The 25,602-nt window shown below is 38.1% G+C and overlaps 2 protein-coding genes across 3 annotated transcripts in view; both read right to left on the bottom strand.

Annotated features, from left to right (window-relative positions):
- LOC139579465 (receptor-type tyrosine-protein phosphatase H-like) overlaps positions 1–7,797 on the bottom strand; it is a 32,548-nt gene extending 24,751 nt beyond the window's left edge. Inside the window, exons 1-3 of one of the 2 annotated variants that reach the window (XM_071408165.1) lie at positions 7,677–7,797; positions 2,471–2,520; positions 2,132–2,281 (exon numbers count right to left, since the gene is read on the bottom strand). In XM_071408165.1, the coding sequence (XP_071264266.1) occupies positions 2,132–2,281; positions 2,471–2,489 (169 nt within the window). In that variant the 5' untranslated portion in view covers positions 2,490–2,520; positions 7,677–7,797. Of the gene's footprint in view, positions 1–1,448; positions 1,716–1,837; positions 2,282–2,470; positions 2,521–7,676 lie in introns of those variants that run through there. The other variant, XM_071408164.1, reaches the window with a different exon arrangement.
- Positions 7,798–18,274: 10,477 nt separating this feature from the next.
- Positions 18,275–23,891, bottom strand: LOC139579452 (up-regulator of cell proliferation-like). The gene has a single exon (XM_071408135.1). The coding sequence runs from the start codon at positions 23,769–23,771 to the stop codon at positions 19,227–19,229; it is 4,545 nt and encodes a 1,514-aa protein (XP_071264236.1). The 5' UTR covers positions 23,772–23,891; the 3' UTR covers positions 18,275–19,226.
- Between the last annotated feature and the right edge of the window lie 1,711 nt (positions 23,892–25,602).

Below are 25,602 nucleotides of genomic sequence, written 5' to 3'. Positions count from 1 at the left end.
CAGTAAGAGTGTCCATGATTGAGTCTTTAAATGACGAGATGGAGATATAACTGTCCAGTTTGAGTGTTTGTTGCAGCTCGTTCCAGTCGCTAGCTGCAGCGAACTGAAAAGAAGAGTGACCCATGGATGTGTGTGCTTTGGGGACCTTTGACAAAATGTGACTGTCAGAACGGGTGTTGTATGTGGAGGATGGGGGCTGAAGTATATATCTCAGATAGGGAGGGGGGAGTGAGGTCTAAGAGGGTTTTATAAATAAGTATCAACCAGTGGGTCTTGCGACAGGTATACAGAGACAACCAGTTTAGAGGAGTATAGAGGGCAGTGATGTATCCTATAAGGAGTATTGGTTGCAAATCGGATGGCTGAATGGTAAAGCGCATCGAGCCACTCGAGAGCACCCTTGCCTGCCGATCTATAAATGATGTCTCCGTAATCTAGCATGGGAAGGATGGTCATCTGAATCAGGGTTAGTTTGGCAGCTGGGGTAAAAGAGGAGTGATTACGATAGAGGAAACCAAGTCTAGATTTGACTTTACCCTGCAGCTTTGATATGTGCTGAGAGAAGGGTAGTGTACCCTCTAACCATACTCCCAAGTACTTGTATGAGGTGACTACCTCAAGCTCTAAACCCTCAAGAGGTAGTAATCACACTTGTGGGGAAAGGGGCATTCTTCTTACCAAACCACATGAACTTAGTTTTGGAGGTGTTCAGAACAGGGTTAAGGGCAGAGAAAGCTTGTTGGACACTAAGAAAGCTTTGTTGTAGAGCGTTTAACACAAAATCCGGGGAGGGGCCAGCTAAGTATAAGACTATCACCTGCATATAAATGGATGAGAGAGCTTCCTACTGCCTGAGCTATGTTGTTGATGTAAATTGAGAAGAGTGTGGGGCCTAGGATCGAGCCTTGGGGTACTCCCTTGGTGACAGGCAGTGGCTGAGACAGCAGATGTTCTGACTTTATACACTGCACTCTTTGAGAGAGGTAGTTAGCAAACCAGGCCAAAGACCCCTCAGAGACACCAATACTCCTGAACCGGCCCACAAGAATGGAATGGTCTACCGTATCAAAAGCTTTGGCCAAGAAAAAAAATATGGCTGCACAACATTGCTTAGAATCAAGGGCAACGGTGACATCATTAAGGTTGCAGTGACACATCCATAACCTGAGCGGAAACCAGATTGCATACCAGAGAGGATACTATAGACGTCAAGAAAGCCAGTCAGTTGATTATTGACAAGTTTTTCCAACTTTTGATAAACAGCACAAAATAGAAATAGGCCTATAACAGCTAGGATCAGCTTGATCTCACCCTTTAAATAAAGGACAAACCACAGCTGCCTTCCAAGCAATGGGAACCTCCCCAGAAAGGAGAGACAGGTTAAAACGTTGGAGAGAGGCTTTAGTGGTAAAGAGATGATGAGCTGTAATTAGGGGAAGATCTCTTACTAGTGCAGATTGTTGTAGAGACAGGTTCACTCTGTTCCCCATTGCTCAGCACAGTTGCAACACTAACAGTGTACTCTGTGCCAGGTTGCAGGTTTGAGAAAGTCTTGTTGCAGTGGCCAGTATTGGCTGCACGGGGGTCTGTTCCTGGGATGCAGTTGGATATGAGGAAGCGCTGTGGGACTTTCTCCATTCCTTCAGCCTTGGACCAGTGGAGAGTGAAGGAGGTATCTTCCAAATGGTCTATCTTTAAATCTCTGGGTGGGACCACTGGAACAAAAATCAAGACTTGTTTAGAATAGAGGATGTGCTGTTTTGACAGAGTCCAAAAATGTCTCTAGTAATGAATGACTGATGTAGTCTGAATAAAAACACAAGTTATCCTACTGTACCTGTGGATAGGGATGCAGGACCACACGTGGTCCCGTGTGGCTCAGTTGGTAGAGCATGGCGCTTGCAACGCCAGGGTTGTGGGTTCATTCCCCACGGGGGGACCAGGATGAATATGTATGAACTTTCCAATTTGTAAGTCGCTCTGGATAAGAGCGTCTGCTAAATGACTTAAATGTAAATGTAAATGGATGCTGAGACCCATCTGCTTTGTCTTCCATCTTCTCCCTCTGTAGCCATGTTGAACTGGTACTTTTCACCAGGTTTGAGACTGCTTATTTCAAGATAATGCCCACCTTTCACTCTTGTTGAGCTTGTTTCACCGTCACACCCCCAGGTCACTCTGAATGTCTGTGGTCCTGTCAGCCCCAGAGGAGAACTCCAGCTCAGAGACACAGAATCTAATGTCAGCAACAGGACCTGGAAGTCACCAGGAGGGGGCAGCACTGGTGAAGGAATAATGAGAGAGAGTGAAACCAGACTTTATTGACAATAAAATTACATAAACAAATGTGTATTATTCATCCCAGGAGTTTAGGGACAACACTTGATATCTTAGTAAATGTATCATCTTAAATTGAGATTTAAATTAAATAATATAGTTTGGGTCAGTTTATTCTGTGTTCCATACCTACCTTCATCTGAGGACAGCATTGCATGCTGGTCGCCATAACAACTCTTAACTCTTAAAGTGTGGGAACAAAATAAGAATCAGTCATTTCTTTAACAACATAGAAATTGTTACTTTGCTAAATGTACAACAGATATTTTATAGTCAAGACACATCAACTGCTTTTGACATACAGGTAACCTACAAAATAAAGGAAACACTGGAGTAAATGAGAGATCAAGTATATTGAAAGCAGGTGCTTCCACTAAAGGTCGACCGATTAATCAGAATGGCCGATTAATTAAGGCCGATTTCAAGGTTTCATAACAATCGGTAATCGGCATTTTTGGACACTGATTATGGCCGATTACAATGCAATCCACGAGGAGACTGCGTGGCACGCTGACCACCTGTTACGCGAGTGCAGCAAGGAGCCAAGGTAAGATGCTAGCTAGCATTAAACTTATCTTATAAAAAACAATAAATCTTAACATAATCACTAGTTAACTACACATGGTTGATGATGTTACTAGTTTATCTAGCTTGTCCTGCATTGCATATAATCGATGCAGTGCCTGTTAATTTCTCATCGAATCACAGCCTACTTCGCCAAACGGGTGATGATTTAACAGGCGCATTCGCAAAAAAAGTACTGTCATTGCACCAATGTGTACATAACCGTAAACATCAATGCCTTTCTTTAAAATCAATACACAAGTATATATTTTTAAACCTGCAGAGTTAGTTAATATTGCCTGCTAACATTAATTTATTTTAACTAGGGAAATTGTGTCACTTCTCTTGCGTTCTGTGCAAGCAGAGTCAGGGTATATGCAGCAGTTTGGGCCACCTAGCAGAATTGTACATAATTATGACCATAATTATCACCATTACATTGCACAACATTCAATGTTACAGCAATAATTAGACTTAGGGATGCCACTATGATTTGATATTTGATAGAGCAGTCTGACTGAGCGGTGGTGGGCAGCAGCAGGCTTGTAAGCATTCATTCAAACAGCACTTTCCTGCATTTGCCAGCAGCTCTTCGCTGTGCTTCAAGCATTGAGCTGTTTATGACTTCAAGCCTATCAACTCCCGAGATTAGGCTGCTGTAACCGATGTGAAATGGCTAGCTAGTCAGCGGGGTGTGCGCTAATAGTGTTTCAATCGGTGACGTCACTCGCTAGGACACCTTGAAGTAGTTGTTCCCCTCTGCAAGGGCCACGGCTTTTGTGGAGCGATGGGTAACGATGCTTCGAGGGTGGCTGTTGTCGATGTGTGCAGAGGGTCCCTGGTTCGAGCCCAGGTAGGGGCTAGGAGAGCGACGGAAGCTATACTGTTACACTGGCAATACTATAGTGCCTATTAGAACAGCCAATAGTCAAAGGTTTATGAAATACAAATGGTATAGAGAGAAATAGTCCTATAATAACTACAACCTAAAACTTCTTACCTGGGAATATTGAAGACTCATGTTTAAAGGAACAACCATATGTTCTCATGTTCTGAGCAAGGAACTTAAACATGAGTTTTTTTGGCCCATATTGCACTTTTACTTTGTTCTCCAACACTTTGTTTTTGTATTATTTAAACCAAATTGAACATATTTTAATATTTATTTGAGGCAAAATGTATTTTATTGATATATTATATTAAGTTTAAATAAAAGTGTTCATTCAGTATTGTTGTAATTGTCATAAAAATTTTAAAATAAATAATAAAAAAATGTCTTTATTTTAAAATCGTCCGATTAATCGATATCGGCTTTTTTTGGTCCTCCAATAATTGGTATCGGTGTTGAAAAATCATAATCGGTCGACCTCTAGCTTCCACAAAGGTGAGGTTCCTGAGTTAATTAAGTCATTAAAACATCCCATCATGCTTACGGTCATGTATAAAAATAAAAATCCCTTCAATAGAGTTCCAGACAATTGTAGAATGTATGGCAAGGTGTATTGAAGCTGTTCTGGCTCATGGTCGCTCCTTGTTAAGATACTTTATGTTGGCAGATACCTGTATATTCCTTTACAGCGTTCCCACTTATACGGGCACTGAAGTTCTCCTGAAAGTTTTGCCACGGTGAAGGAGACGTGCAATGTGCCAGGAAACGAGCACAATTGCACGTTTAATTGCATAAAAAAAATATATATATATGTTCGGAAAAAACACTGACGGTGCCGTCACCCATTGCAACAATAGTTCTGTTGATACGGTACCTGACCTAACTTTTCAGCGTCCTCAGAACTGTACTGTACAATCCTGAGTAAAGAAACAAGAAAACAGTAGCTACCTGTCTTGTAATGGTGACCTAGGCTATCTTGTAATGGTAACCAAAGTTAAAATAAATATGCAAGTTTAGCCCACTTTATATAAATAATTCTATTCATTATGTAATTAGGTTATTTTGTTGTCTTTTAGGAAATTGTATTAGGCGGGTCATTCCTACAATGTTTTTTTGGACCTCGTAACTTTTGGAGAGAAAAAATAATAATATATTTTGTAGTATTCTATCAGAAAAAATACATATCTGACTCTCAGAAAAACACATTGGTCAAGCTCATACAGTTCATTTTGTAGGTGTATTTTCCAACCTGTTAGGTGCATAGTCCTAACAGGGTGGAAACTAACAGGTTTGAAATGTGTTGCCTAAATTAGCCATAGTTTTGTGAGTGAGCAAGTTTGAGCTAGCAGAATGGTGGACACGTGAACAGGATTTTAACTTCTCTATCAAACACATTTAAACATTTTGTTAATTTTCTCTAATTTGGAATAACAGGGTAGACATGGATGAGTGGGACATACAGACGAGTAACATGGACAAATAGATACAGAGTGTGTATATTTACATAGCTTAAGACCATTGTTTTCACACAAAAGAAATGATGACACTTCCTGAATGTGGTGTCATTGTAGGAAAGGGTTGTTGATGAAGTTGATGAATAACACCTGGGGACATGGTAAAAACACCTAAAAGTGTTCAAATTACAAAAGATTCCCTTTCAAGATCCATTTGTTTGTGTTAAGGACACAAACTTTATATTTAAAGCCTTTTGGAATCCAATTACTGTTTCGCATACAAGACAGTGAACTCTACACTTTACAGCTGGATGAGTCAAAAGACGTGGCGGGCCTGGCACAGCTCCTGGTATATGTCCTTTACGTTTATGGGGGTCAATTAAGGAAGACATCCTCTTCTGCAAACCAGGACAACAGGAGAGGATATGTTTAAAGTACTGGACAGCTTTGAGACATCAAATGGACTTTGGTGATCAAGATGTGTTGGTATCTGTACTGATGGTGCAAAAGCCATGACAGGGAGACATAGTGGAGTAGTATCGCGCGTGCAAGCAGTTTCTCCCGACGCCACTTGGGTACACTGCAGCATCCACCGAGAGGCTATTGCTGCCAAGGGAATGCCTGACAGCTTGGAAGACGTTTTGGACACTACAGTGAAAATGGTTAACTTTGTTAAAGCAAGGCCCCTGAACTCTCATGTATTTTCTGCACTATGCAATGATATGGGCAGCGACCATGTAACGCTTTTACAATATACAGAAGTGAGCTGGTTAACAAGGGGAAAAGTATTGACACGTTTTTTTTATTGAGACAAGCTTAAAGTTCTCTTTACGGACCATAACTTTCACTTGTCTGACTGGTTGCATGATGATGAGTTTCTCACACGGCTGGCCTATCTGGATGATGTTTTTCCTCGCCTGAATGATCTGAATTGAGGATTACAGGGACTCTCCGCAACTATATTCAATGTGCGCGACAGGGACAAAATTGAGGCTATGATTAAGAAGTTGGAGCTCTTCTCTGTCTGCATTAACAAGGACAACATACAGATTTTTTTGAATGCAAATGAACTCAAGCTTACAGACAATGTCAAATGTGATATAGAGAAGCACATGAGCAAGGGTTCTCAATTACGCAGGTACTTTCCCGAAACGGACGACACAAACAACTGGATTTGTTATCCCTTTCAGGCCCTGCCTCCAGTCCACTTACCGATATCTGAACAAGAGAGCCTCATCGAAATTGCAACAAGCGGTTCTGTGAAAATTATATTTAAATCAGAAGCCACTGCCAGATTTCTGGATAGGGCTGCGCACAGAGTATCCTGCCTTGGCAAATCGTGCTGTTAAGACACTTATGCCCTTTGCAACCAAGTACCTATGTGAGAGTGAAAACTAAATACAGATTGTGTGTGGAAAATGATTTAAGACAGACTCTCTCCAATACAACCCAACATTGCAGAGTTATGTGCATCCTTTCAAGTACACCCTTCTCAATAACCTGTGGTGAGCTATTCACAATTTGATGAACAAATAAGGTTTTATATGTAAGATGGCTAAATAAAGAGCAAAATTATTGATTATTATTATTTGATCCCTGGTCCTATGAGAGCTCATTGTCACTTCCCACAAGCCGGGTTGTGACAAAAACTCACTCTTTCTTATGTTTAATAAATGTATCGTATAGTGTGTGTGTGGCAGGCTTACAATGGCAAAAAATAACATTTGAGAGTGTGCTGACCCTGGTGCAAGAGGGGGTACGCAGCTGGCGGTTGAATGTTTGAAGGGGTAAGGGACTATAAAAAGTTTGGGAACCACTGCCCCATACTAACATACTGTATAATACTTACTTAGGGTGTGTTTGTAAATTTAATCTGGAGTGCCACATTGCGGTCTGGGCGTTCGTAAATTCAGAGCGTTGTCAGATTGTCAGCCAACGTGTAACTTACTTCAAAAATCATTATATTGTTCAACAGTCTCTTAACATTTGTCATAATTAATAAAAGCAATGAATTTGCGCATTTTTCTTCAAATCTGATGGGTATTCGGACACTAAAAATGTAATAGAACTCAATAAGGCCTACAGGGTACTCAATGATATGACCGCATATCAAAGTTAGCTAGAAATACACTAACACTATTGCCTATTGTTTCTTTCAACATAAGCATGTATTATTTTAAGATATATTATTATATCAGGTTAATAGAATACATGTATCTCAGCGTCAGATCGCGTGTAAAAGAGAACACCTTTTGTACTTTGTGCGCACTCCGCCATAGTGGGCCTAGTTGGGTGTTAATGTTTTTACCTGCCGTTTAATAGAAGGAAGTTGAAAATCGGGCTATTATCTTTACGTTTCGTTGGGATAAATAAGAATTGACTCCTAAAGAATCTTACACCTGACTTATATAATACAAATATCATTAACCTACCATTTCTCCCGCTGTCGAGAAGCCTCGGGTGGAGCTACATAAAATGGTTGTAAAATGTACTTTCTTCTTCTTTGTTAGAATGGCATTCGCAACAATTATATGTGGATTCTGCCACCTACTGTACAGGTGGATAATAAGGATTTTTTTAACAGGTCCCTACACAGGCTCAGAAGGGTCATGTGATTGCGGGACATTTCCCGGCAACAGTAGTCCTTGCAGTGCTTCTGCTGTTAAATCTTGGAGGCCCAAAAACGTCTCGGCTGCAGATATAATGATGTCCAGATTATTGGACACTTGTGCAGTACATTTAATAACAGTGGCTATAAATTCTACAAAATCCACCTTTTTCACAATAAGTGTATCCAGATCACTTGATTGAAGTATAACATTTGCAACTGGTTGTGGTGCATCAGGTGCCATATCTTCTTCAGAACTGTGGCGTCTTGCCCCTTCAACGTTCTTCATCGCCTCCGCATAGATTTGCTTGACAATAAGATCCCCACCACAGTTGCAACATTTTACATTCAGACTCTTCAATAACAGATTCCTTCCAGCGGCGTGAATGAACTACTCCTGGATTTGTTTTGCCTAAAATATTGATTATCAATGTCCTACAGGACGCCAGAGATAACACATTTTACCGGGGCCCTGCTCCGAAAATCAATGCTATTCACTTTATGCGTGGATTATTTTGCGAGCCACAATGCACGTTCCTTTTGCTCTTTAGATACACACGATATCAACACCATACCACTCCTGGTTACTATGACTACACGACATCAACAACATACCACTCCTGGTTACTATGACTACACGCTATCAACACCCTACCGCTCCTGGTCACTATGACTACACGATATCAACACCATACCACTCCTGGCTACTTTCCCAACGCCATCTTCGTGACTTCTAAAGGGTTTTCCAAATAAACATCTTTATCCAAAAAAACGTATTCCAACATGGAACGATTCATCAGATTCATTTTCCACAACAATCTTAGCACTTTTTGTTCCATTCTTGGACTTCACTGTCCACTCATCTTTCTCGCTTTCTCTTTCTTCCGTGTTAACTGTAATCGACGCGCTTTCAGCTTCAAAGACACTTCTGCTTCCGCCATCTCACCGTTCTACCACACCCCACAGCTGAACACTCCCCCCGTAAAAAAACGGTTCTACGTTTTCTAAGAGACAGAGTATGTAGTTCTGATAATTCTAATTTTCTGGCGTCAAATATTGATAGTGTCAAATATTGATAGTGTCTAATTAATAAAAAACTTCTAGAAATAACAACACATCTGATAAATCTTGGCATACGCCGCAAACTTTATTTTAAATATTTACTCACTAGCTTTAAGCACCAGCTGTCAGAGCAGCTCACAGATCACTGCACCTGTACATAGCCCATCTATAAATAGCCCAAATAACTACCTCTTCTCCTCCTGTATTTATTTATTTATTTTTCTCCTTTGCACCCCAGTATTTCTACTTTGCACACTCATCTACTGTCAAATCTACCATTCCAGTGTTTTAATTGCTATATTCTATTTACTTCGCCACCATGGCCTATTTATTGCCTTTACCTCCCTTATCTCACCTCATTTGCTCACATTGTATATAGACTTATTTTTCTACTGTATTATTGACTGTATGTTTGTTTTACTCCATGTGTAACTCTGTGTTGTTGTATGTGTCGAACTGCTTTGCTTTATCTTGGCCAGGTCGCAGTTGTAAATGAGAACTTGTTCTCAACTAGCCTACCTGGTTAAATAAAGGTGAAAAAAAAAAGTAGAAACAGATTCTGGTTCTAGAACCTGGAGTGTATGAAGTTGAGTGTTCTGGAATGCTTTAGCCAGGTGTTCTGGAGGAGTGTAATGTTGATTGTGACGTCATCACACCTTGACCACAGCCTTGCCGGTGTTGTCTCCCTGTAACATGCCCATGAAGGCAGCAGGCATGTTGTTGAAACCACTGGTGATGTGTTCACTGCATCTCAGCTTGCCCTGAAAGATCAACACAAACATTTCATTCTACCCGCCAGCATCATCACTACTGTCATCACCATCATCCTCGTCATCATCACCACCGTCATCATCATCATGCTTACACAGTGTTTGACAACTGTTTTCATGGATTCACATGACTCAATAAAACTACCTTCAGAAGCAATGTTAACTGGATGGGTTTCTATAGTATCCTGAACATCAATCCACACATTCCATCTAGAACACTTGTACTAGAACTTTAATAATACAACACTGGTAAAAGAAAACTAGTAATACAACACTGGTAACACAACACTGGTAACACAACACTGGTCATAGAAAACTAGTAATACAACACTGGTCATAGAAAACTAATATTACAACACTGGTAACACAACACTGGTAATACAACACTGTCAGAGAAAACTAGTAATACAACACTGGTAGTACAACACTGTCATAGAAAACTAGTAATACAACACTGGTAGTACAACACTGGTCATAGAAAACTAGTAATACAACACTGGTAATACAACACTGTCATAGAAAACTAGGAATACAACACTGGTAGTAGAACACTAGTAGCAGAACACTGCTAATACAACACTGGTAATACAACACTGGTAATACAACACTAGTAATATAACACTGCTAATACAACACTAGTAATATAACACTGGTAATACAACACTAGTAATAGAACACTGGTAATACAACACTGGTAATACAACACTAGTAATAGAACACTGGTAATACAACACTGGTAATACAACACTAGTAGCAGAACACTGCTAATACAACACTGGTAATACAACACTGGTAATACAACACTAGTAATATAACACTGGTAATACAACACTAGTAATACAACACTGCTAATACAACACTAGTAATATAACACTGGTAATACAACACTAGTAATATAACACTGGTAATACAACACTAGTAATACAACACTGGTAATACAACACTAGTAATATAACACTGGTAATACAACACTAGTAATACAACACTGGTAATACAACACTGCTAATACAACACTAGTAATATAACACTGCTAATACAACACTAGTAATAGAACACTGGTAATACAACACTAGTAATATAACACTGGTAATACAACACTAGTAATACAACACTGGTAATACAACACTGCTAATACAACACTAGTAATACAACACTAGTAATACAACACTAGTAATATAACACTGCTAATACAACACTGGTAATACAACACTAGTAATACAACACTAGTAATATAACACTGGTAATACAACACTAGTAATATAACACTGGTAATACAACACTAGTAATATAACACTGCTAATACAACACTAGTAATACAACACTAGTAATACAACACTGCTAATACAACACTGGTAATACAACACTAGTAATATAACACTGCTAATACAACACTAGTAATATAACACTGGTAATACAACACTAGTAATAGAACACTGCTAATACAACACTGCTAATACAACACTAGTAATATAACACTGGTAATACAACACTAGTAATATAACACTGCTAATACAACACTAGTAATATAACACTGGTAATACAACACTAGTAATAGAACACTGCTAATACAACACTGGTAATACAACACTAGTAATAGAACACTGGTAATATAACACTAGTAATATAACACTGCTAATACAACACTAGTAATACAACACTAGTAATACAACACTAGTAATACAACACTAGTAATACAACACTAGTAATATAACACTGCTAATACAACACTGCTAATACAACACTAGTAATATAACACTGGTAATACAACACTAGTAATATAACACTGGTAATACAACACTAGTAATATAACACTGCTAATACAACACTAGTAATACAACACTAGTAATACAACACTAGTAATATAACACTGCTAATACAACACTGGTAATACAACACTAGTAGCAGAACACTGCTAATACAACACTAGTAATACAACACTAGTAATACAACACTGGTAATACAACACTAGTAATACAACACTGGTAATACAACACTAGTAATACAACACTAGTAATACAACACTGGTAATACAACACTGGTAATACAACACTGGTAATAGAACACTAGTAATACAACACTGGTAATACAACACTGGTAATAGAACACTAGTAATATAACACTAGTAATACAACACTGGTAATACAACACTAGTAGCAGAACACTGCTAATACAACACTAGTAATACAACACTAGTAATACAACACTGGTAATACAACACTAGTAATACAACACTAGTAATATAACACTAGTAATAGAACACTGCTAATACAACACTAGTAATACAACACTGGTAATACAACACTGGTAATAGAACACTAGTAATACAACACTGGTAATACAACACTAGTAATATAACACTAGTAATACAACACTGGTAATACAACACTAGTAATACAACACTGGTAATACAACACTAGTAATATAAAACTAGTAATACAACACTGGTAATAGAACACTAGTAATACAACACTGGTAATACAACACTGCTAATACAACACTAGTAATACAACACTGGTAATACAACACTAGTAATACAACACTGGTAATACAACACTGGTAATACAACACTAGTAATACAACACTGGTAATACAACACTAGTAATACAACACTGGTAATACAACACTGGTAATACAACACTGGTAATAGAACACTAGTAATACAACACTGGTAATACAACACTAGTAATACAACACTGGTAATACAACACTGGTAATACAACACTAGTAATACAACACTGGTAATACAACACTGGTAATACAACACTGGTAATACAACACTAGTAATACAACACTGGTAATACAACACTAGTAATACAACACTGGTAATACAACACTGGTAATACAACACTGGTAATACAACACTGGTAATACAACACTGGTAATACAACACTAGTAATACAACACTGGTAATACAACACTGGTAATACAACACTGGTAATACAACACTGGTAATACAACACTGGTAATACAACACTGGTAATACAACACTAGTAATACAACACTGGTAATACAACACTGGTAATACAACACTAGTAATACAACACTGGTAATACAACACTAGTAATACAACACTGGTAATACAACACTGCTAATACAACACTGCTAATACAACACTGGTAATACAACACTAGTAATACAACACTAGTAATACAACACTGGTAATACAACACTGGTAATACAACACTAGTAATACAACACTGCTAATACAACACTGGTAATAGAACACTGGTAATACAACACTGGTAATACAACACTAGTAATACAACACTGGTAATACAACACTAGTAATACAACACTGGTAGTAGAACACTGCTAATACAACACTAGTAATACAACACTGCTAATACAACACTAGTAATAGAACACTGGTAATACAACACTGGTAATAGAACACTAGTAATACAACACTGGTAATACAACACTGGTAATAGAACACTAGTAATACAACACTAGTAATACAACACTGGTAATACAACACTAGTAATATAAAACTAGTAATACAACACTGGTAATAGAACACTAGTAATACAACACTGCTAATACAACACTAGTAATACAACACTGCTAATACAACACTAGTAATAGAACACTGGTAATACAACACTGGTAATAGAACACTAGTAATACAACACTAGTAATACAACACTGGTAATACAACACTAGTAATATAAAACTAGTAATACAACACTGGTAATAGAACACTAGTAATACAACACTGGTAATACAACACTGCTAATACAACACTAGTAATACAACACTGGTAATACAACACTGGTAATACAACACTAGTAATACAACACTAGTAATACAACACTGGTAATACAACACTGGTAATACAACACTAGTAATACAACACTGGTAATACAACACTGGTAATACAACACTGGTAATACAACACTAGTAATACAACACTGGTAATACAACACTAGTAATACAACACTGGTAATACAACACTGGTAATACAACACTAGTAATACAACACTGGTAATACAACACTAGTAATACAACACTGGTAATACAACACTAGTAATACAACACTAGTAATATAAAACTAGTAATACAACACTGGTAATAGAACACTGGTAATACAACACTGGTAATAGAACACTAGTAATACAACACTGCTAATACAACACTAGTAATACAACACTGCTAATACAACACTAGTAATAGAACACTGGTAATACAACACTGGTAATAGAACACTAGTAATACAACACTAGTAATACAACACTGGTAATACAACACTAGTAATATAAAACTAGTAATACAACACTGGTAATAGAACACTAGTAATACAACACTGGTAATACAACACTGCTAATACAACACTAGTAATACAACACTGGTAATACAACACTGGTAATACAACACTAGTAATACAACACTAGTAATACAACACTGGTAATACAACACTGGTAATACAACACTAGTAATACAACACTGGTAATACAACACTGGTAATACAACACTGGTAATACAACACTAGTAATACAACACTGGTAATACAACACTAGTAATACAACACTGGTAATACAACACTGGTAATACAACACTGGTAATACAACACTGGTAATACAACACTGGTAATACAACACTAGTAATACAACACTGGTAATACAACACTGGTAATACAACACTGGTAATACAACACTGGTAATACAACACTAGTAATACAACACTGGTAATACAACACTGGTAATACAACACTAGTAATACAACACTGGTAATACAACACTAGTAATACAACACTGGTAATACAACACTAGTAATACAACACTAGTAATACAACACTGGTAATACAACACTGGTAATACAACACTAGTAATACAACACTGCTAATACAACACTGGTAATAGAACACTGGTAGTAGAACACTGCTAATACAACACTAGTAATACAACACTGCTAATACAACACTAGTAATACAACACTGGTAATAGAACACTGGTAATACAACACTAGTAATACAACACTGGTAATACAACACTGGTAATACAACACTAGTAATACAACACTGCTAATACAACACTGGTAATAGAACACTGGTAGTAGAACACTGCTAATACAACACTAGTAATACAACACTGCTAATACAACACTAGTAATACAACACTGGTAGTAGAACACTGCTAATACAACACTAGTAATACAACACTAGTAATACAACACTGCTAATACAACACTAGTAATACAACACTGGTAATAGAACACTGGTAGTAGAACACTGCTAATACAACACTAGTAATACAACACTGCTAATACAACACTGGTAATACAACACTGGTAATACAACACTGGTAATACAACACTGGTAATACAACACTAGTAATACAACACTGGTAATACAACACTGGTAATACAACACTAGTAATACAACACTGGTAATACAACACTAGTAATACAACACTGGTAATACAACACTAGTAATACAACACTAGTAATACAACACTGGTAATACAACACTGGTAATACAACACTGGTAATATAACACTGGTAATACAACACTAGTAATAGAACACTGGTAATACAACACTGGTAATACAACACTAGTAATATAACACTGGTAATACAACACTGGTAATACAACACTTCTGGTAGAAAACAGTGACTTTGCATTCAGTTAACTGATTTAGATTGTGATTGGTTGATTAGTAGAATCAGGTATGTTAGGGTTGGGCTGAAACAAAAGCCTGCACATCTTGTAGCTTCCTCCAGTTCCAGTATTAGTGACAAACATCCTATTCTAACTGTAGGACAGTTGATTATACAATCACAAGATAAACTGACCTGTTATAGTAGTTTAGACATCAGGACACTATACTATCACCAGATAACTGACCTGTTATAGTAGTGTAGATGTCAGAACACTATACTATCACCAGATAACTGACCTGTTATAGTAGTGTAGATGTCAGAACACTACACTATCACCAGATAACTGACCTGTTATAGTAGTGTAGATGTCAGACCACTTTACTATCACCAGATAACTGACCTGTTATAGTAGTGTAGATGTCAGAACACTATACTATCACCAGATAACTGACATGTTATAGTAGTGTAGATGTCAGAACACTATACTATCACCAGATAACTGACCTGTTATAGTAGTGTAGATGTCAGAACACTATACTATCACCAGATAACTGACCTGTTATAGTAGTTTAGACATCAGGACACTATACTATCACCAGATAACTGACCTGTTATAGTAGTGTAGATGTCAGAACACTATACTATCACCAGATAACTGACCTGTTATAGTAGTTTAGACATCAGGACACTATACTATCACCAGATAACTGACCTGTTATAGTAGTGTAGATGTCAGAACACTATACTATCACCAGATAACTGACCTGTTATAGTAGTGTAGATGACAGAACACTATACTATCACCATATAACTGACCTGTTATAGTAGTGTAGATGTCACAACACTATACTATCACCAGATAACTGACCTGTTATAGCAGTGTAGATGTCAGAACACTATACTATCACCAGATAACTGACCTGTTATAGTAGTGTAGATGTCAGAACACTATACTATCACCAGATAACTGACCTGTTATAGTAGTGTAGATGTCAGAACTATACTATCACCAGATAACTGACCTGTTATAGTAGTGTAGAAGTCAGACCACTACACTATCACCAGATAACTGACCTGTTATAGTAGTGTAGATGTCAGAACACTATACTATCACCAGATAACTGACATGTTATAGTAGTGTAGATGTCAGAACTATACTATCACCAGATAACTGACCTGTTATAGTAGTGTAGATGTCACAACACTATACTATCACCAGATAACTTACCTGTTATAGTAGTGTAGATGTCACAACACTATACTATCACCAGATAACTGACCTGTTATAGTAGTGTAGATGTCAGAACACTATACTATCACCAGATAACTGACCTGTTATAGTAGTGTAGATGTCACAACACTATACTATCACCAGATAACTGACATGTTATAGTAGTGTAGATGTCAGAACACTTTACTATCACCAGATAACTGACCTGTTATAGTAGTGTAGATGTCAGAACACTGTACTATCACCAGATACCTGACCTGTTATAGTAGTGTAGATGTCAGAACACTATACTATCACCAGATACCTGACCTGTTATAGTAGTGTAGATGTCAGAACACTATACTATCACCAGATAACTGACCTGTTATAGTAGTGTAGATGTCAGAACACTATACTATCACCAGATAACTGACCTGTTATAGTAGTGTAGATGTCAGAACACTATACTATCACCAGATAACTGACACGTTATAGTAGTGTAGATGTCACAACACTATACTATCACCAGATAACTGACCTGTTATAGTAGTGTAGATGTCAGAACACTATACTATCACCAGATAACTGACCTGTTATAGTAGTGTAGATGTCACAACACTATACTATCATGTCAGAACCAGATAACTGACCTGTTATAGTAGTGTAGATGTCAAAAGAACAGAACAATGCTGGTGAACCTAGTTATCTGTGTGATCAGCAGACAGAGATTTCTCTCTGGTTCTGTGATGAAACAAAGGTATAGTTTTATTTATTCTGCCACTGTGTGTTCTTATTGTCTTGACCTTTAGGACTATATATCACGGTGTCAAAGCATATGAATTAACAGGTTATTGAGCAAACAACGCAATTATCACAACAGGTTGTAAAATTGTTTTTTTTCTGACTCCCTCAGTGATTTTACCCACGCACCACTACTGGTGTGATGACTAGTTGTGATTATTAAAGATAATTATTCTAGTAAACAAGTGTTGCAGAGGCTGTTTGGTTGTTTTTCAAATCCCTGATTGAAACTGAAGATTAAATATTGAATTCAGATTTATAGAGGAGTGATGAGACGACTCAAGGTATCTATGACAGGTTCTCCAGGTCCAATATTATTTTAATACACCACGGTGGAAGGGTTGCACTTCAACAAACACCATGACAATGTCAAGATCTACATGTATTTTATGTAGCCAACTCACACATCTGGTTGGCCCAAAACCACCCATACATTTGATTCGTTGACATGGGAAGTTTCCTCAGCCGTTACTACCACCGATAATTATAGAGTTGACAGGTGAAAACCACTTAAATATGGCATAAACATGTTTAACAGACAGCTAACATGTTACTATAACCACTGACATGGTACTTAATAATACATGGTTCGATCTGGTCAACAACTCAGGTTTCAGAATGTCTTGGTCAGTGTATTCACTGGTCCAGAATGAGCAGCAAGAGGAATTTATCTGTCAGATTGTCTGTGACCGTTTAAAGTCACAGATGACATACCAACACCCCCATCTAGTTATTCATTCTGGTATTTTCTTTATTACCAGGGGCTGAACGTATCAATAGAACACAGAACATCAATAGTATTCAGAGCAAGAGCGCTAACTTAGGATCCGTTTAGCCTTTTAGATCACATTGAAGAAGACTACATGGACAGGGAGGACCTGATCCTAGATCAGCACTTTACTCAGACACTTGATACACACTTTGTGTGCCTTTATTTGTATCTAGCTGATTAAAATGGTAGAGAACAGATTCCAGGTGAACAATTAGTGTACATTTTTTTATTGATGTACCGTATTTCTCATGAAGCCAAATAATGTTTTTCATCCAAATCTTTTTAAACCAAATAATGTTTTATTAATTGATTGATTTGTATTCGTCATTTGCATTAACTCACGATATGTCTGTAAACTATGTGTTCACTGCAACAAAAAAATCATTTGTAAGTGATAATAATAATAAACAAAATTAACTTTGCCCAACTGAAAGTCATTCCCTCCAGCTCTAAAGAGTTCAAACTCACATTATTATCAGAATCACCCTATTTGTGGTCATTAACTAGAAACATTTAATCATCATCATCAACAGCAAAAATAAAATCATCATCAACACAATAGGAAAATCATCATCATCATCAACAACAATAAGAAAATCATCAACATCATCAACACAATAAGAAAATCATCATCATCATCATCATCAGCACAATAAGAAAATCATCCTCAACAACAACAAGAAAATCATCATTCAGGCATTTCCCTCAAGATTGACTTTGAACATTGGGAAATACCTTCAGAACCAGCCACGTCATTAAACAAATCACTATTAAGGTGTGGCCAAATAAAACATGTTTTAAATCTTCTTAGTAATAATTTTTGATTAAGTAAACTATTGAAAGTATAATGAATGTGTAATACCTCTATTTGAAACAAGAAATGCATTTTTCACAATAAGACTTACATTAGGATGAAAATGCAGATATGTAAATTGCTAAGAGATCATATAGTTTATTCATGTACTTGTAAATTTGACTCTCTGTGATCCAGTTGTGTATTTCCAAATCTGCACATTATTTCAACAACTCTGGGTGACTGGCTCCTCACATTTTGATTCTGTGATAAAACCAGAGTTATTTCTGGTTGTCAAGTCTTTGAATATTCAGTTATACGTTAACATGTTGGTAAACAAGAGTCATTATATACAGTAAAACTCCACTTTATTTCATGTTGAAAGCCTCTTTCAAGCTCTTCAATGCGTCACCATGTGTTAATGTCTTCCAGTCATCTGGGATATCAGCAGGAAGTGCATTCATCTCTGTAGCAATTCTCTCATTGAATGTGGTCATCACATACTTCCAGTAGTCTGAAGCCTTAATGCTGGGATCTCCAGTTATGATCCAGTCAGGGTAATATTTCTGGTAGTCCTTGTAGGGGTGAGGATTCTCTCCCGTCACCAGGGGGTGGATGAATAATAAATTACTGGTTACATCAGAGGAACATATGTTAGTTAATAACTTATTTGTAGGTCTGAACGTTACACTTTTTAGACCTTGTGGACGATGAATTGATGTAAAGTGTTGGGCATGGTCCTTCCCTCCTGCTTCACAGGGTACACCGCAGAAAGGACATTGCTTGCCACAGCCAAACAAATTGGTGAACATCTTGTCCTGAGGCTTGAATGGCAGAGATTTGAGTCTCTCTTCAATATCTCTTTGATGGTTGTACGTAACAGCTAGTGACTGCTCCATTTCTCTCACAAACTCTGTGAGGTAGACAGCAAACTGTTTTGTGTCAGAAGTGTTCAGAATCAAGATGGAATCCAGAGCATCCTTGAGGACCAGCTTCTCTTCAAGAGCTCTGCAGATGTTCTGAATGAATGTCTTGACATCATTTACATTTGTTGTGCCAGTTGTTTTCCTGATGTTAGAGATTGTGTCAGTGATCATCTTGACTATCTCTGAAAGATGTTTCTTCTCCAATTTCTCCAGACTGCGGTCCTTTGACAGTTGTTGGACAATCTGGTCAAACAGCCAGTTCTTCACAAACTTTTCATAATAGTTAATGTACTCTTTATATTTCTCATATTTTCCTTCAGTCAGTTGTTTCAAAACGGAGAACTGGAAAGCCTTTCGGGTGCTGTAATCCTCTGACCCTTTACCTGTCTTCACTTCATCAACTACATCAGGACCAATCATTTTGGTCACATAGTCCTGTACAGCTGTCTGTAAGAGCTTAGAGAACTCCTCAGCTTTCTTTTGGCACTGATCTTGGTTGTGAAATATGTGTTTGAACTCAGTAAGGTACTTGTTCTTAGACAGTTCCAGACACTTCCTTGGGTCATTGAGTGAGATGAAATCATTATGCATCTTCTGGAACTGTCTTGCTGCTCTGCCACAGATGTGTTGTTTGAGAGAAACCTCACATTCATCACTGACTTCAACATTCTTGTGTTGTTGCAATGTTTCATCAATATTGTTCAGCAGCTCTTTGATGTAAGTATCATGGTAATCTGTTTTGCTTTCCACCTTCTGTGTTATAAACAAATGACACTGTGTTATGATGTCATCACACAACTCTTGTAGTTTATTCCTGTAATGGTTGATGTCCAAGTGCATAACAAAGCCCTCAAGTCTCTTCCCTAAACCCCCCGTTTTCACAACAAATTCTTTTTTACCACATTCCACCAGGTTGTTTCCAACCACCATACTATTAACGTGGCCACCCCTTGTTGATAGATTTCCATTTAACATAAAGAAGGCATCCTGAGCCACATCTCTTCTTGGGAGTCCTTTGAAGCGTATCTCAGAAAGAGTTTCCTTCCACATGTTTTCAAACTCTTCACTGAGTTCCATATCTGATAGAACAGATTTTTTCTGTCTACATTTCTGAAGCAGAGTCAGAACCTTCTTTTCCATTGTATTTGCCTGAGAACTCTTGATGTTGTTCAGTTCTGTCATTCCCTCTTTGATTTCAACAGCTCCTTGCAGTTTGTTCCTCACTGTGTTTTCTGTCTCTCGTCTCAGTGTTTTGGCGCTAGACACAAAGTCCTCCTTGTATTTTTCCACCAGATTGACATGTCCATCTTGCTTTTCAAAGTATTTTACCAGATTGTCTTGGATTTTCTTTTCTCCCTCTGACAGTTTCCCAGATGCTTCTATCATCAAGTCTTGTAGCACATCTCTTATGGACCTCTGGAGATGTTGATCTGTCATGACAAAATTGGATATTTTGTTTTCAGCACTCACCATCCATTTATACATCTCCTTCTGGAAGGTCCATTCCCAAACATTGTACTCAGAGCATAATCTGGAGTATGCATCTGCAACCAAGCTGTTTCTGAAACTGAAGATGAATTTCTCAAATTTAACAGACTCCCACAAACTTTGTGTCCACTTCAGGAAATGTGTCATGTCATCATTACTCTGGCAATTTCTGAAATCTTTCATCAAGGTCTTCTTGAAGCTGTACACAGCCTCACTGTATCCAGCATTGACTGGAGCCATAGGGGGAGTCCCATGCCACAGTCCTGGGATGTAGCAGCTGCTTGTGTCTGGATCATAGTCCATCACATCAGTGAACTTGGTGATATTGTCCTTCTTCTCCATTCTGGCTGCTGCCAGGGTCATTTGATTCAACTGTTCCAACATCTTCTTCCTGTCCCTCATGTTGTTGTCATGAGCAGACATGTCTGACACATTCTGGTGCACAAAATGACATACTGGCTTCTTCCCCACTTCCTTCATCCTGATAAAAGCATGAACAACAATCTGTAGAATGTCTTTCATCTCTGTGGAGTTCTCCATGGACATGTTGATGATAGTGACATCACTGAGTCCTATCACCAGTGTGGCCAGTTCATTGTCATGTTCATAGCTGTCATCTAGTTGAGCCAACTCTGGTGATTTCAACCCCTCTGTGTCAATCACCATGATGAAGTCACATTTCAGCTCCTCCTTGAGGTCTTTGTTGACTTTAATCAGTAGCATGAAGGCCCCTCTGGTGCATCTTCCACTGCTGACAGCAAACTGGACTCCAAACATGGTGTTGAGGAGAGTGGACTTCCCTGTGCTTTGTACACCTAAAACTGTGACAACCCGGATCTTGCTGTTGGATTGGACAAGAGTATGAAGCTGAGTCAGTACAGCTGATATCCATTTCAGAGGGATATTTGATGCATCTCCATCCACAAGCTCAATGGGGAAACCATCCAACAGCATCTGAGCACACAATCCAGGGAGATTCTCCATCTGTTTCCTTTGAGGACTGTCTTCAGGGAGGGAGCAGGCAGCTTCATATAACTGGCCCAACTCACGCAGGAAGTGTTCAAGGCCTAAGGAACAGTCAGATAATTGCTTATCCAAATCTTTAATGTCATCTTTTTTCTCAGGAGAATTTTGGCAAAGATCTTTGTACCGGTCCCTCAAATCAGACAGGTTCTGCCGTGACAGATTGTCCAGATTTATCCGCATCCATTTGAGGAAATAGGAACGCTCCGCTCCTGATCCTGACAATCCTGAAATGAAGCTTGCCATTGCATCTGACATGTCAAATGTATATTGTTTCTTTCTCAGCTCTTCCTCCTTTCTCTTCAGAGAGCTCTTGTAGTGTTCAATATCTTGACTCCCTGCTTTTCTCAGTCTACACATCTCTTTTTCTAACTGGGAAAGCTCTTTCCAGATTTGCCCTTGTAAGGGTAGCTGTTCATCTTTGAATATCATTGTGTCTTTGAAGTTCCTGGTGATTTCATCTGCCATATTCCTGGCACTCTGACACTCACCGTCTTCATCAACCAGAATCCCAAACTGATGAGCTACTTCAGCCATGTTTTCAATTGTCAATCTGTTTTTACTTTTTTCGATGATGTCACCCACAGATGACTGCAGGATTTTGACAAATTCTGCATCATTCTGCTTCTTCTTCACAATCACATTTGTTGGGTTGATACTGTAGTTTGTGATCATTTTCTTCAATGTGTCCACCCTGAATGTTTTATTCTGAGAGTTGACAACCAGAAATATCTCTGCTTTTGTGATTTTTCCTTCCAAAACCTTGAGGTCTGACTCAAAATCATCAATGAAAATGTAAACTGCAGCTGATGTTTGACACAGAAAGGAGAACTGTGTTTCAAAGGACCTGATGTCTCCTCTGTGATTGGCAACAGATACAGGCTTAGTGAACATGTCTATGTTTCTGTTCCCACATGGAAAGTACCAGCTGATTTCAACCAGACCATCTGAGATTTGACGAGGGACATCGCCACATTCCATATCATGATGAACAAAAGTGTCATGGTACTGTTGAGGGTTACTAAGCAACTTGTTCAAAATCTGAGACTTGGACAAGCTGCTCTCTCCTAGCCTAACAAAGGACACCATAGGAATATCAGAGAGTACAATTCTCTCCTCCACGAAAGCATTTGTAGCCATTTGGGAAGAGGGTCTAAATTTCCTCACTATGTCCCTCAAGGCCCACAGCATCAAAGTGCTTTGTTTTGTGTCACAGTTGGGCAGCAGAAGAGGAACAGCAAACTGACACATGGACATTTTCTGGACCATCTCCTGCTGCAGGAAACCATCTGAACACAGAAACAGGGCAGTTATCAGGTCCAGTGGATTAATGACATTGCTGTTATCAGTGTCAGTGTTCAGGTTGTCTACACCACAATAGGAAACCTCCTGGTCAGTGTTCAGACATTTCACACTCCTAGCATTCACATTTGCCATCATTAATTTCTTAAGGAAGGCCCCTGGAAGTGACTGCATAGTGGTAAGAGGTTCATCTGATGTAGTATCATCATTTATCTCAAGGACAGTACTTAACGTCAGCTTGTTTTCATAATGATCTTCTAGTCCAGTCTTGGACAACAGCTCCTTGAGACTGGGTTCTGTAAATAGAAAGGAAGATCAGGAAAAAGAAAAGATCCAAGGAAATTCACCATCAAAAATGTATTCCAGTCAAAACAACAGTTTGTTGATTACTTGGGTTAAAACCCTGGGAGACAAAAGGGTAGATCAACTCTCAGGTAGGAGGTGCTTCCCAGCTGATTGTTTATTCTGAAGGTGGATATTACATTGAAGAGCTGACATTGTTTTGAAGGTACAAATCCAACATATTTTACAAAAAGGTTTTTCTATGTTGAAATTTGGTTACCATGATGACATGATCCTGGAGTAGAATTACTCCCCTCAAAAAAACAGTTTGTTGATTACTTTTTTCAAGTCCAATGTATTTTCCACATAGATTCTATGTCACAATACGTCGACAATTTACGTTTAAATAAAGTTGATTCAACCAGATTTTTCACAGACAATACTTAAGTAGGGTACTTTCTTACTAACTAGTCAAAGCTTAATTAACTTTGACACCAGAAATAATACTTAAGTTGGGTACTTCCTTACCTGTGGTGAGGGTTGTTGACACCAGTTGACTTTGCGTTCCAATTTCCAGCACAGTGCAGACAGTGACAGAGTACTGAGTACCACCTTGCAGGTCAGAGAGAGTGATGCTGGGTGAAGATGTGGTAGTGATGTGTGGTTCTGTCCCTGGACAGCGAGGAAGTACTAAGGGAAAATGCATTATTGTCAAGGCTACAGTTTAACTCCAGTAATATATCACAGACAAGAAGAAGAGTAGTAGTAAAATAGTAAAGGCCAGATTGTAATTCCTTTTGATGTGGGAAGAAATAAGCTAAAAACAGAAGTCACACAACAGAAGTTGGATTTGTAATGAAACAAAAATGAAAGGTTTCACTACATTCATATCTGATGGCACTGCACCTCTGCTAAATTAGAGCAAAACATTTAAATAGTAAAACATGTATGCTGGGATTATAAATCTCTCCACAATAACAAGTGTTTAACACTGTACTACTGATAAAGTTAAAACAAGCAGAGGCAGATCAACTCCTTGACATAATGACTGACACTAATGGGAAGCAAGCATGAATTCTGATATCATTAAAACGTTTATTAATTTCATTACCATTCTGCATGATGAGGTCTGTGGAATTCACCATCTTATATTTCTCATAGTGAAGATACTGTACCTTTACATCCCATACTGACACATCCATTAGGATGTTGGGTTTGGTCCAATCCTGGTGGCTGGCTCCAGCTAACAGCAGCTGATGTGGTGTCCACTGAGTCAACAGTCAGCTGGTCTGGAGCAGGAAGTACTAAGGGAAAATACATTATTGTTAATGTTACAGTTTAACCCCAGAAATACAGTGCATAATACAGGAGGAAAATAACAATAGTAGGTGAAAAGTAGAATAGGCCAGCTTGCAAGTACTTTTGATATGGGAAGAAATATGCTAAAAACAGAAGTCACACAACATTAGTTGGATTTGTAATTTAACAAAAATGAAGAGTTTCCGCTATATTAATTTATTAACGGTGCTGCACCTCTGCTAAACTGTTGCATCCACACCCCGCAACACAAAAATGAAAAATATATAAATTAAAATAATGTTTATTATAATTCCTCTCCACAATAACAAGTGTTTAACACTGTACTACTGATAAAGTTAAAGCAAGCAGAGGAAGATCATTGACAGAATGAATCACAGGAATAGAAGCAAGAATGAATTCAGAT

This window comes from Salvelinus alpinus, chromosome 6 (genome assembly GCF_045679555.1).
Source record: "Salvelinus alpinus chromosome 6, SLU_Salpinus.1, whole genome shotgun sequence".
Taxonomy (NCBI): Eukaryota; Metazoa; Chordata; class Actinopteri; order Salmoniformes; family Salmonidae; genus Salvelinus; species Salvelinus alpinus.
This window is presented reverse-complemented; position numbering and strand designations above follow the sequence as displayed.